This window comes from Patella vulgata, chromosome 7 (assembly GCF_932274485.2).
Source record: "Patella vulgata chromosome 7, xgPatVulg1.2, whole genome shotgun sequence".
NCBI lineage: Eukaryota > Metazoa > Mollusca > Gastropoda > Patellidae > Patella > Patella vulgata.
The window spans coordinates 17,471,034-17,483,373 of NC_065885.2; the positions used below are offsets into that span (position 1 = coordinate 17,471,034).

At 34.4% G+C, this 12,340-nt stretch overlaps 1 protein-coding gene and 1 long non-coding RNA gene across 4 annotated transcripts in view; both read left to right on the plus strand.

Moving 5' to 3' along the window:
• The first annotated feature begins 4,558 nt into the window (after positions 1–4,558).
• LOC126827721 (membrane-associated guanylate kinase, WW and PDZ domain-containing protein 2) overlaps positions 4,559–12,340 on the plus strand; it is a 118,887-nt gene continuing 111,105 nt past the window's right edge. For all 3 annotated transcript variants that reach the window (XM_050557209.2, XM_050557210.2, XM_050557212.2), the window contains exon 1: positions 4,559–5,240. In XM_050557209.2, coding sequence (XP_050413166.2) covers positions 4,904–5,240 — 337 coding nt within the window. In that variant the 5' untranslated portion in view covers positions 4,559–4,903. The remainder of the gene's footprint in view (positions 5,241–12,340) is intronic.
• Positions 7,191–11,254, plus strand: LOC130013596 (uncharacterized). Its single transcript, XR_008788775.1, has 3 exons — positions 7,191–7,459; positions 7,913–7,981; positions 9,254–11,254. It is a non-coding gene; the product is annotated as an uncharacterized LOC130013596 (long non-coding RNA).

Here is a 12,340-nt window from a genome sequence, read left to right on the forward strand (position 1 = left end):
TACTCCAATTTTGGTAAACTTTTGGGATGTCATTCAGTACACTCAACGCTACAAAAAACCTTTTCTTGCAATTGTTTGAGTGATTGTAGCAGCTGTCGTCGTTGTCGATCTATTTGTATGCGATGAAAGCTGCTAAAATCAACTTTTAAAAACTTTCTTCATGCCTCCTTTAAATTGCAGAATCATAACTAATAAAAAAAAACATATGTATACTAATTTTGTCGGGATAGGTTATCGATGACATTTTGTATGATTTTACCAATCTCTTTGCACATATAATGTGCAATAAACTATATCAATCATCATCGTCAAATAAACATAAAGTAACGAACCTAAAAGCATATCCTGTAACTCAGCCTCAAAGTTTGTCAGACTATATTATAACCTTTTAAGACCCAAAACTGTTTTTGACAACAAAATTGTATAAGGTGAATACAATACAGAACTATAAAAAGATCTGCTGGGTTTAAAGATAAACATGGGAAGAAACAAAAACATTCGTTTTGTGAGTATTGATGTATACTATTTAAAATGACGATAGACTTCTTTCATAACCTTTTATAACAGTCGACCGAGCCAAGAATTAAGCTAAATTTGAAACCAACCGACATCCACTTAAAGATGCATCATGTCAGATTTAGATAAAGAGCTGGCCATTCTGGCTATAATAACTTAAAAACAGAAAATGAAAGATGAATATATTACTTATTTATAAGCAAAGTTATGAATGTTTGAAGTTTTGACAAGAATAGCTTAGTTTCGATTGTCATTGCTACGACAATAAAAAAAAATCGATTTTTCATTTATTTCGTTAACCGATTAAATGACGCGGGTGGTCTGATCCAATTAACACCCCGCCCCCCCCCCCCACACTCCCCCTCCCCCCACACACACAACCCATCCTCTGCTCACGGGGTGTTGGATTTCTCTCTTTGAAAAGCTCAGTGTATATGCATGTCTGTGTAATTTGGAGACGATGATGGCATCATGCATTGCCAACTGTCAGGAACCTGGCACACCCCCATTCCACAAAAGATTCCTGGATCCGCCCCTGCTAAGCCACCCGATGCTCTAGAGGGTTGATTATGGGCCTGTTTTGTGAATAAATGTCTAAATAGTAATTTAAATAACATACAGACCTTCAATATAGGCAGATTTAGCGATTGCATAATGTATCTTTAACATTTTGAAACTAAAATTTAATAGTGTAGATCTTACCACATGACCAACGGGACTAATTCTCAAAATAACTATTCCGAACAACATGTTATGCAAACAAACACACATACGGTGGTTGTGATTCGAGACACTAACGCTTCTTTCCAGTGGAAAAAAAGAGTGATACGTCCTTCCAAAGGACTTTAAATCTTATTGTGATTAATTCTTCAATATTTATTTAATCTGACCTAAATCGGGAGGTTTAAAATCGCTTACTATTTATTACTAATATCGAATCCTAATTAAATTCTCGGATTATCCACTACCCGCGTCTTTTTCCGTCATTTTTATCTCAATGTTCGCTTGTGACCTTTGACATCACGCGTGCAGAATCTCCTAATCGTTGGGCTGTTGATTAGGGGAACCCTTACGTTTTTGTCCTGTATACGCTCCATGAGTGTTTTTCGGGGAATCCAGTATTACCAAAATTGCCATACTTTTATTGGAAATAACCACCCGATAAATACTTTTCCGGGAACCCATTTTTAAGTTGTAAATATTTTTATATGTAAACCCTGTTAAAGTTAGAACACTAGAGTGGGGACTTGTATAATTAGTTCCAACAAATAATTTCAGTAACCTTTTTTAACTCGATACTATCTACGAAATTCGAAACATTTGTATGATTGTAACTGCCTATTAAATACGTGATATCACACGCTGTTTAAACCCAAAACAGGCGGTGTTGGGCTCATGGTCCGTTTGAATTTAATGCTACTTGTATATTTTGCGTGTAAAATCAGCTTACTGTTATTTAAAACTAACTCTATAATTGGTCCGCCATCACGTACACAGAATTCCATATAAGCAGAAAAGTAGGGCGTTAAATCCTATTTCATTTCATTTCCATACATATACATACTGTTTGGATAAGTGTCCAATATGTGGAAACGTTAAAGTGAAAATACTGTTAATATAACATGTCTTGTAAAGGCAGGAATGCTATAAATGCTGTCAGTTGTGTTAACGCCTGATCTTCCATGTCACGTAGTAACTTTCTGCTTTAACTTCCCTGACAATTGAGTGGCGTAACAACCCCATCTACACTTCCATATCAAGAGAGTGGTGTATTATCGCCTTGTCTTCTATGCCAGGGCAGCATTGTTACTGGGCGCCAGCGTTACTACCTGATACCCCACGTCAAAGAAACGACATGGACGTATTATATCCAGTGATATATAGACGTGTCGCATTTTACATGCCAGGCGCTGACGTCTAATTTGCTATGCGTGGGCAGCGGTAATCTTTATTGCCTGGACACTGGCGTTCCCGCCAAATAGTTCATGCCAAGACAGCAGCTTTACCTAACACATAAAGTGAAGAAATGGTTAGGAGACTATGAGTTCGTCTTGGTAATGTTTCACGGTCCGTCTTAAATCAAAATCGCAATCAGAATTTCCAACTAATGTTTAAAAGGTGCTCAAAAACCGACAAAAACTTGTCAAACATATTTATTATCAATTACAGGGTTGTTATTAAAGTGTAAAAATATAAATTGGTAACAATTAAACCTTCACAATACTAATTATTTGATTACTAACATTTCCTTATCTCTAGCACTCCTCTAATCATCTTGTTGTAATTAGTTTTAATTAAAACCACGTGAAGTCGACTGATATATCGTACCATGAAATACAAAATAAAACCAGATTTCATTTCAGTTAATTGTTTAATTGTTAGCACGTGATGATCTTGGAAAACCCGGTTAGAATTTCAACACTAATCATCCATTTTTTGTAGAAATTTCTAATGACAGTTTAAGGTAAGTTGTAACTGGATGTGAGAATCTTCAGTAGTTCTTCAAAAAGAACTTATTACTTAGTTGGTCTTCGCCGGTTGTTAAAGAAAATGATTTTCTATCTAACGCGATTTGACTATACAATCACGCCGGGCAGTTTCCAGTTAGATTGCATTTATAGTTTGTGGTAGATCCGCCGAGTTATCGCTGGGATATCAACGTTTTAACTTTCAATTTATGAGTCGTGCAGATGTTTTAATAATTTTCAGAGATTAACGAACGCCCGTGCAGAGTACCTTATTGTAAATAAGAGAGTTCTTGGGGTTTCAATTATTAAATTAGTCTGGGGTTATTTTGAATACAATATTATATAAAATTAATTGGATTTGTTCATTTTCGACAAGAAAGTATAAAATTTAATTATTTCAATATAATTTAATTTTCAAAACAGCCCTTGCAGGCTCATCCAATTGTCGAAAAAAAAAAACAATCTCCTACTGGGTACTTGGATCAGAATATTATTATGTTATACGAGCATCCGCTAACATCAGGGGCCTATTTCCCGAAATTTCAACTAAGATAAAAATCCAAATTTTAGTAATTTGATTGGATAATATTAGATTGATTTAAGTGCTAAGCCAATCAAGATTGGAGTATCAACTAAAATTTGAATGTTATCTTTAGTTAAGATTTCGAGAAACAGGGCCCAGGCCTAGTGGTAACAATGTGTACGACTAGCAATAAATTTTAAAACATCTATTTAACTGTGACGAATCTTATCGTTGGTCTCCTGTGGAAGGGTCTGTTTTCTATGAAATGAATAACAGATTATTTCTTGTAGTTGATAGTAACAAAGTCCACCTTAACTAAGAATTGTATTAATTACATATACAACCGGTTAGTTCTTTACATTCTGTTTTGAATAATATTTGAATTGGCGTGGGGGTGGGGGGTCGTCTTTGATGTAAAGACGTGAGATCAGTTCCCGACAATAAAACAACACATTATAATGTTGATTACCACTGACCAGTGACTACTGCACAGTTTTAATTGTTTTGAAAAGGTCGTGCCGACATAATGCAGTATGGTAAATCCATTACGTACTAAAGTTCTGAAGAAATCATGCCCTGTAAGTTTACTTAATTAGGTATTGGCTTTCATGGGGAGGAATTTTATTAGAAGGAAATATAAATAAAGTTTGTAAAACGAAGATATCTAAATATAAATATTTCATGCCTGGAAATATTTTATACAGAAACTTATGTAAAGTCAAAAAACAATAATTGGGAAAACGATTACAACCGCTAAATGGTGTTATCTCCCTTATATCATATTATGCAATTTTTTAATATTTTTCCTCAGATACTGTACCTTCCATGCAAAACACCTTTTTCTGACAGTTTTTTGCTTCTAACAATAAATAAACACAATTCTTTAAGTATCACAGTTCTATTATAGAGAACATAAACTACATTTGTGGTTTATTTAGCCACAATTGTGTGTAATTCACTATCAGTAAAGTCCCATCTTCAAACTTCAAAGAATTTACGACATGTGCGACCACAGGTTTACCCTACTTCTGAGGCATGCGCAGAATGAGTGTATCGAATGGTTGTAGTTTGAATCTAGAGGATTACTCACATTCCCGTAGATAATTTTAACTCAGAGGAAGTGTTAATCATCAATAGGATGTGATTTTATACTATTTTAATCGTTGGATATGTTATGTGTGTGTATTGATTGGATATCTATATTGTAACGGAGCTGTTGTCTCTTTAACAACGAGCACCTTGCACTCAGTTTGTGTAGTCGCGAGGGGACGTTCGAAATGAAAGTCATGATTTTGAAGTGAACAGAGACCACTGTTAGAATGTCCCAATTTACTGGTTGTTAGAGAAAATGAATTTGTTTTGTTCTCTGTGAAAATGTGATAGTGTTGTGACAACAATGATGCGCAATAAACAACAACCCCCTCCCCCTCCGAAACCTCGGAAAGACCACCGACACTGGAGTCAACAAATACAAGAATCGGTCGTATCTTCAACACACGAAGATAGTCTAAACATTATTGTCAAAGGAGGGGCAGATAGCGGCCTCTTTTGTTTTGTTGGCGATGTTAATCATGACCACATTTCATACCATGGTCAGAAACTTTACACCGAGGATACGATTCTTGAAATACAGGGCCAGAAGATATCGGGATATACATTACGGGACGCTACACTGTGGTTGAAACAAGTCAGTCAAAATGGGGCTCCAGTGATGATAAAGACACTCAGGCCAGGTAGGTCATGGGTCAGCCTTTAGGCTAGCCATAATGAATGAGTCAAGTACACTAGCCAGCAGGGTTCAGCCAGCCCTCTTGTAGTATAAGGTTGTAGTGTAGGCAATATTGGCAAGTCTGTTATCTATACACCAAGCTAGAGTAAGTTAATGAGAAGGTCACACACTCTAGGTGACACACCTCTTTATTTACAATCTGTAATTGTCATACTGACTGTTGTTAGACTGGATAAGTACCCACCCCTTTTTGACAGCTAAAAACAACAACATGTGACTCATTTTAATTATGGTAATCATGGTAATAATAAGGAATGTATTGTTGAGCTAATTACTCTTACACTCATTTCTCTGTTCCATGCTGTAGGGTAAATATTTTGGTTTGTGTTCATTGGATTAAATATGACATACACTGTTTGTTATGTAAAAATGAAAATATAATCCATATGCTTTGTTATGCTCATGTATTTCACAGTATACACTGTAACCTATAAACAATTCACGTGCAATACAAGTATATTCTAATCTTCCATAACTTACCATGAATATACAAAATAATCCATGGTTTATAATACACAATTTACTGTGCAATACAAGTATATTCTAATCTTCTGTAACTAATATACAAAATAATCCATGGTTTATAATACACATTGTTTTAAATACCCCAATATTACATGCTGAATACACATACATGTACCTATAAACCAATATACATATAGTATGTACTGTGAAATATAGAATATTACTAAGTACATGTAACTCACAGTAAATATACATTACAACCTAAATAGTGTGTATTATCGTGATCTGTACATTGAATAGGGAATCATGCCTGTATCAGAACTGTAACAAATTTTTAGAAAAGAAAGGCATACGAAACAATGTATGTGTACAACAAAACAAAAGTAGAACAAACAATATTGCAAAACAGCAGTAGCAGTTCTGTTAGAGATACATGTACACCTCCAAGAGAACACAGAACATTTTAGGAGGAACTTAACAAAATGTTTAATCAAAACATTAGTATTTTTATAATAAAATTTATTTCAATAGATCACTCATTTCCATAGGCTTACTTACTGTACCCGTATTTATAATCCACTGACTGGCTGTAATAACTGTTATGTTAAATACCTGCTCTTTATCTTATTTACATTTAGTTTATAAATATTACACGCTCGATTGAACTTTAATGTAAAAAGGTCATGGAATACAGGTGTATTTTGTAAGGTGTGTTTATTTTTGTGATCAATTATTTGTGTTATTTGGGTCATACGTATTGGACAATAGAAGATAGAGAGACTACACTACATACCTGTACAGGATCAGTACAGATATATCAACCCCATACGGTACCACAATGGTGAATGAGAAATACTACTGGTTTTACAGTTCATCTTTGACAGTGCTTATATCAATGGTCAAGTCTGTGTCTAACAGAAAATTAATATCAGTGGTCAAGTCTGAGTCAGTGTAACAGATAATTAATATCAGTGGTCAAGCCTGAGTCTCTCTGACAGTAATTTAATTTAAAGCTCTAGCCTCTTGTTCCTTATAATTGTGTCACATTTTTGAAGTCCACAAAGATAATGTGTTCCTTTGAGCATAATTAGGTCATCTATTCAATCCACAATGATACTTATTAATATCTGGAAGTATTAATGACAGTGTCATTCATGGGATCTGTGTTAAATTTGTATTATTTAAAACATGCTTGAATTGAAAATATCTGTCAAGATAAATTGTTTTAATATAATTTTCTTGGTAGATTAGACATATTTTTCAATCAACGGGTGTGTAGTTTGGATGTTGGCTGTCAAGGAAATACACATACATGATTACATGTATATAGTTAACATTGCTTTTACTTTGTCTTTGTTGAAATTTGTGTGATGTATCCCAAGAATCTTGTCCTATATTGATGAATTTATGTGATCTGCATACACTGTAAGCCTTTTCTGTAATTTTTACAGACTTGTTTCTGTAAAACGCCTACAGCGCAGGTCTGTTATCCTGATTACAGACACGAGTCTGTTAATATTTAAGAAATACAGAATTTCGTCCGTAAATATGACATACGGGTGTTTAAATTAAAGTGACGTCATCGGTCTTCCTGGGCGCCATTACTGCGAAGACCGTTAGTTAGCGGCAAAGAGGAATCCCTCAACATCGAGCACAATAGTTGAACACTACAGTCAATACCAAACATTGCAGTTTTAGGTAAGTATACAGTAGGGACACATCTTTGTTTGACATAGATTGATTCTTAGCATTCGTAAAAATGTACGGTAACTGATTTATGAAATAGTAGGAATAGACTCTTCTACTTCTAGACAAATGGACATACATGATACTCACATACACTGTCACAGTGTTAGTGTTAGCACAGAGTAAAAATACACTCTGGTGTTAGTGCTAGGCCTAATATTTTTTCGCATTGTTTTTGGAGGCTTCAGTTCTAGTTGAGGCTACTCGGATGACATAATAATAACATTGATATAGAAAAAAAATATATTAACTATGAAGGGCTAACATTTCTGGGCTTCATTAAGTTCATAGTCTCAGGTCTGTAGGCTAGGCCTACCACTGAAAACCATTATTAAGAATTTATTGAATTGTCAATGCATTGTCTGGATAATGATCTTTAATTTTTTATTTTACTAATTTTTTTAGGCACAGCTTATTGCATCCTTGAGTGCCATTCCTGTCATCTATAGAGTGGGCTACCCAGCCTTTCTCTGGGTTAGTAAAATTTTTTCAAAGGTAGGCCCTACCGGTAAAGAAAAATTATAAGATTGAACTTACTGAAGATAATAATTTTGGGAGTTGAGCGCATTGTTAATGAAAACCAACACTTCCTGCCCTCTGCTTGGACCTTGAAATTTGAGGGGTGGTTGGACGAATGGTCTAACCATGGAGCTTATATAAGATCCATGGTCTAACATGGGCCTTAGTTAGGTCAGAATGAAGCCTATGTCTTTGAGTCAAGTGGCGTTGAAAGGAGTAAGATTGCCTGACTAACCGTGTTCATTTTTTCTGGGTCGTTCGTTTTCCTCCCACTGTTTATAAAAGACCTACGGTTAAAGCGATTATTGAAATAAAATTCTATGTTTATTAGTCCAAAAATGACCTAGTTCGTGTTGTGTGTGGATGTTAAATCCCATTTCTCTCTCCCAGCTTGAACCTTGGGGTAGGTCTTATTAGCAACAGGTGAATCCTATTTTAGTCTGCTTTTAGATTTACCTGTCATAGGTGCAGAGTCGCCACTGGTTAGTCCAAAAATCTGATCAGAAACCCAAGATGCGGTAACGATAGAAGAAAGCATGGGTTTTAACCCGGAAAGCAATGGGTGTTACGTTAGTTACAGCTACTACCAATATGAATCATGATCAGAAAAGTTCAACCTAACTTAAAGGAGCTAAATCTGTATTCTTTGGCCCCGAGAAATGAACACAATGGGTCGCAACGATAATAATCTATTATGAATGTCTATAAACTGATTTACATTCAGTCGTTTCTGTTTTTAGTGTAATTTGTAATCAGTTATGCTCGGCGAAATATGTCCAAATTGAATGGCAGTCTGGTTATTCCAGTAAACACTGATAGTATTTGTGATATGTTTAGTCTCCTGGGGGGGTTGGATGGCTGAATGGTTAGCACGTGCGCGCTGTACCATAAAGTCTGTCATTGAGTCAACTGCCGTGGTTTCGAATCCCCGGTTGTACAACCTCGTGGGTTTTTCTCCGGGTCCTCCGGTTTCCTCCCACTGCTAAAGACCCCTACGCGCAAGCGAATTATTGAAATAAAATTAAAACCATATGTTAGTCCTGAAATGACCTAGTTTGTGTCGAGTGGACGTTAAACCCCATTTCTCTCTCTCTCTCTTTAGTCTCCTGTTTGTGGACATAAAACTTCATTTTCTAGCACATTTAGCTCCCTTTTCCTTAATTAAAATGTGTTCTTTTGAAATGGATGTCATAAGAAACAACCTGATTGAGAATATTTGTTTTGCAGGTGCATTTTTGAAATTAACCCAGATAACGCACAGAAATCATGAAAAAGAGGAAGACTCGAGTGTGCCAAAAAGTGGTATAACTAATCACTAAACTGTCAAACTTTAAATGGATGAAGTACAGTTACAACAATAGCAACAATATACCGGTACTGTGAGAAGGTATACGACGGTATAGATGCCACATTTTGGTTCAAGGTGCTTTAAATTCTGGACCACGGTTTGGTTAACATGGTACAGATATTTTAACTGTCCATTTTCATCCGATGCAGAATACTCCCCTGTAGTTCATGTGACAAGAAGGAGAAAAGATGGCTTTCGGCAATGAAACATGTGTCCCGCTGAAAGTACATTCCCCTCCGGTGAACCACAAATCACGGATATAGGAACATTTTGAATCAAAAACGTCAGATGGAAAAGCAGTGGCTAGGGAGCTGGAAACACGTCCAAGAAGAAATACTGTGATATGTATCGTTGCAACCTATGATGCAATAATGTTCATGCATGCAAACTTTAGGGATAGGCCTATTGAGTTTATGGTTAGTTTTTATACACCAGCACAGTGTGTATAAAATAGGTGATAAGGGACCGAGCCACAACCCTTTTATGAGTGATACTTTGTAAATGAGACTTTAAACGCACTGCAAGAAATCTTTTTAATGAATCTTCTTAATTAAACTTGATCTTCTTATTGTACTTTTGATAAGATGTCCGTTTACTTTAATGGAAAAATCTTTTGGTCATTTAATTTGTCCATCAACAATTTGGTACATTTGTAAAATTATCCTCAGTTCATTTTGTCTCTAAATATGCGGCCGTGTTGCATAAACATTAAAATTGTGTAACTCTCATCTACACATTTCATTTTGGGACTGGTTCATTAACTTTGTCAGTAGTCGAGTTCCATCTAAATTTTTATCTACGAGACTGAATCAATTTATGCCATTCTCACTAAGGAATGTACATGCTTAGGCAGAGTTATTGTGGAAAATTTAATGATATACATTTTCAAACAGAGATTAAGCTAATCATTGAAACAAGCTGTACATTTAAGGTGGAATAATAGGAATTCTGCATTGATGCTGTTCTTGTTTTAAAGTCATGATACTTTTGGGGTTCAATAATTGTTAGATTTTAAATTGTTCATTTAAACATTTAGAATGCAAATTCATTAATTCCAAAAATTTGAATGATTTCATTATTTCATTAGATCATGTTTTACTGTTATAATTTACTTTCATGTTGTTGATGTTTTAAATAATAGATTTGAGGTAAATATTACAACACCTTGGTTAAGATTTTAGAAAAAGATTTGAGGATAATTCTATTGTAACACACTGATATATATTTGTAGAATAGATTCAGAATGTTGTTGTTCTACTATAAAAAAAATTCATTTGAATATTATAATGTAAATGTTACATGTACAAGAATTTGAATGGATAATTTCATTATTGTTAAATTTATATTTTGTTGCTACCCATTATTTGATACATCCATGGAAATTTTCACATACATTTTTTAATTGCTGGGAATTTTTGTTTGCTTGTCTTGTGAGAACTTGATAAATATTTTGGAGAGTTATTTCCCTTGTTAATAGGGCAACAAATTCTCTCTTTTTTTTTTTTTTTTAAAGTCGTCACTATTCCATGTACAAATGTTCATTATTATTAATGAAGAATTATGAAAGGAGCTTTGTTTTTGTTGAAATATACCACCAAACTGCTTGACAGCCAAAGAATATGTAAGATCTCTAAACATTCTCCATATTGTAATATCAAATCTGCTCTTGATCAAATGTGTTAAAAATATGAATTTGTGGTTGACAGGTTTTTTTTTTTTTAAGGCAGTTGTTAGCTTTACTTACTGACAGTAATCTCCAATTTCCAGTATTTTCAGGTCTTTTATTATATCTTAAACTATCATGTAAAAGCATTTTTGAGGAATTAATTGTATCTTATATTGTTTTGAATAATTAAATTCTGTTTTAAATCTTAAGTAAATGTCTTTTTGATGCTTATCATACCATAAGTTTTTTACAGCTGTAAAACATTTTCCGTAAAATTTACGAACAAATGGCTGGCAGCTAGGTTGCCAATCTTTGGACGTAATTTTTACGACATGTTCGTAAAAATATATTTACGGTGTGTCGTAATTTTTACGTACATTGGTTGGCAACCTAGCTGCCAGCCATTTGTCCGTAAATTTTACGGAAAAAGTTTTACAGTGTACATGTAACATGATACACGTACCTTGTATGGCATTTCCTTTTGAATTTCAAAATGTGCACACTGAAACAAATGTTGAATGCATCTGAATTTTTAACTTCTCAAATCATAACAAATATGCTGTAGGCCTGCAGCATTTATACTGATGTATCTGTTACTAAAAGTGTTGCTTTTGTAGACACACATGACTTCATCTGTAAACATTGCATCTTCATGTAATTTATTAATACTATACAACGGTGCTCATCAAAAGCAACAGAATGCAACAACAAGGAAACCCACAAATAATATTTCTAGCCTATGTGGGATATTTATAATTATAATGTTCAAAGCCATACAATTTTGAAAATTAATTGTTAGACATTAAATTATTTTCTTATGCTGTTCTGCAGTTGGATCTACTAGTACTAATATAACAAATATAGTTGCAATGTAAACTGCAAAAAGACAAAAAGAACTATAGTAAAAGACTGGTTTTACAAACAAGACATTTGATTTGTAGTAATATGTTGGTGTTAATTCATTTATATGTACAGTATACATGTACATGTATCTAAACATTGGCTTTAACAATGGATGTACTCTTTTGATCAAAGACAGACTTTCATTCCACAAACAAATCAATACATTGAATTTAATGAAATCATTTTTGATCAAGGAATTCTTGCCAGTATGTACATATATCTGGCAATCATACAGTCATTTACTGTGGCCATCAGTCCATGTGTCAGCAAGATGGGGATAGAACTAAAGCATGTTTTGGACCTCCTGCACCTGTTCATGTTTAGTTTCATAACAAGAAACTGGTTCTGCCACTGACTGAACATGTAAGACCAATACAGCATCTGGAAGTGGTGAAAC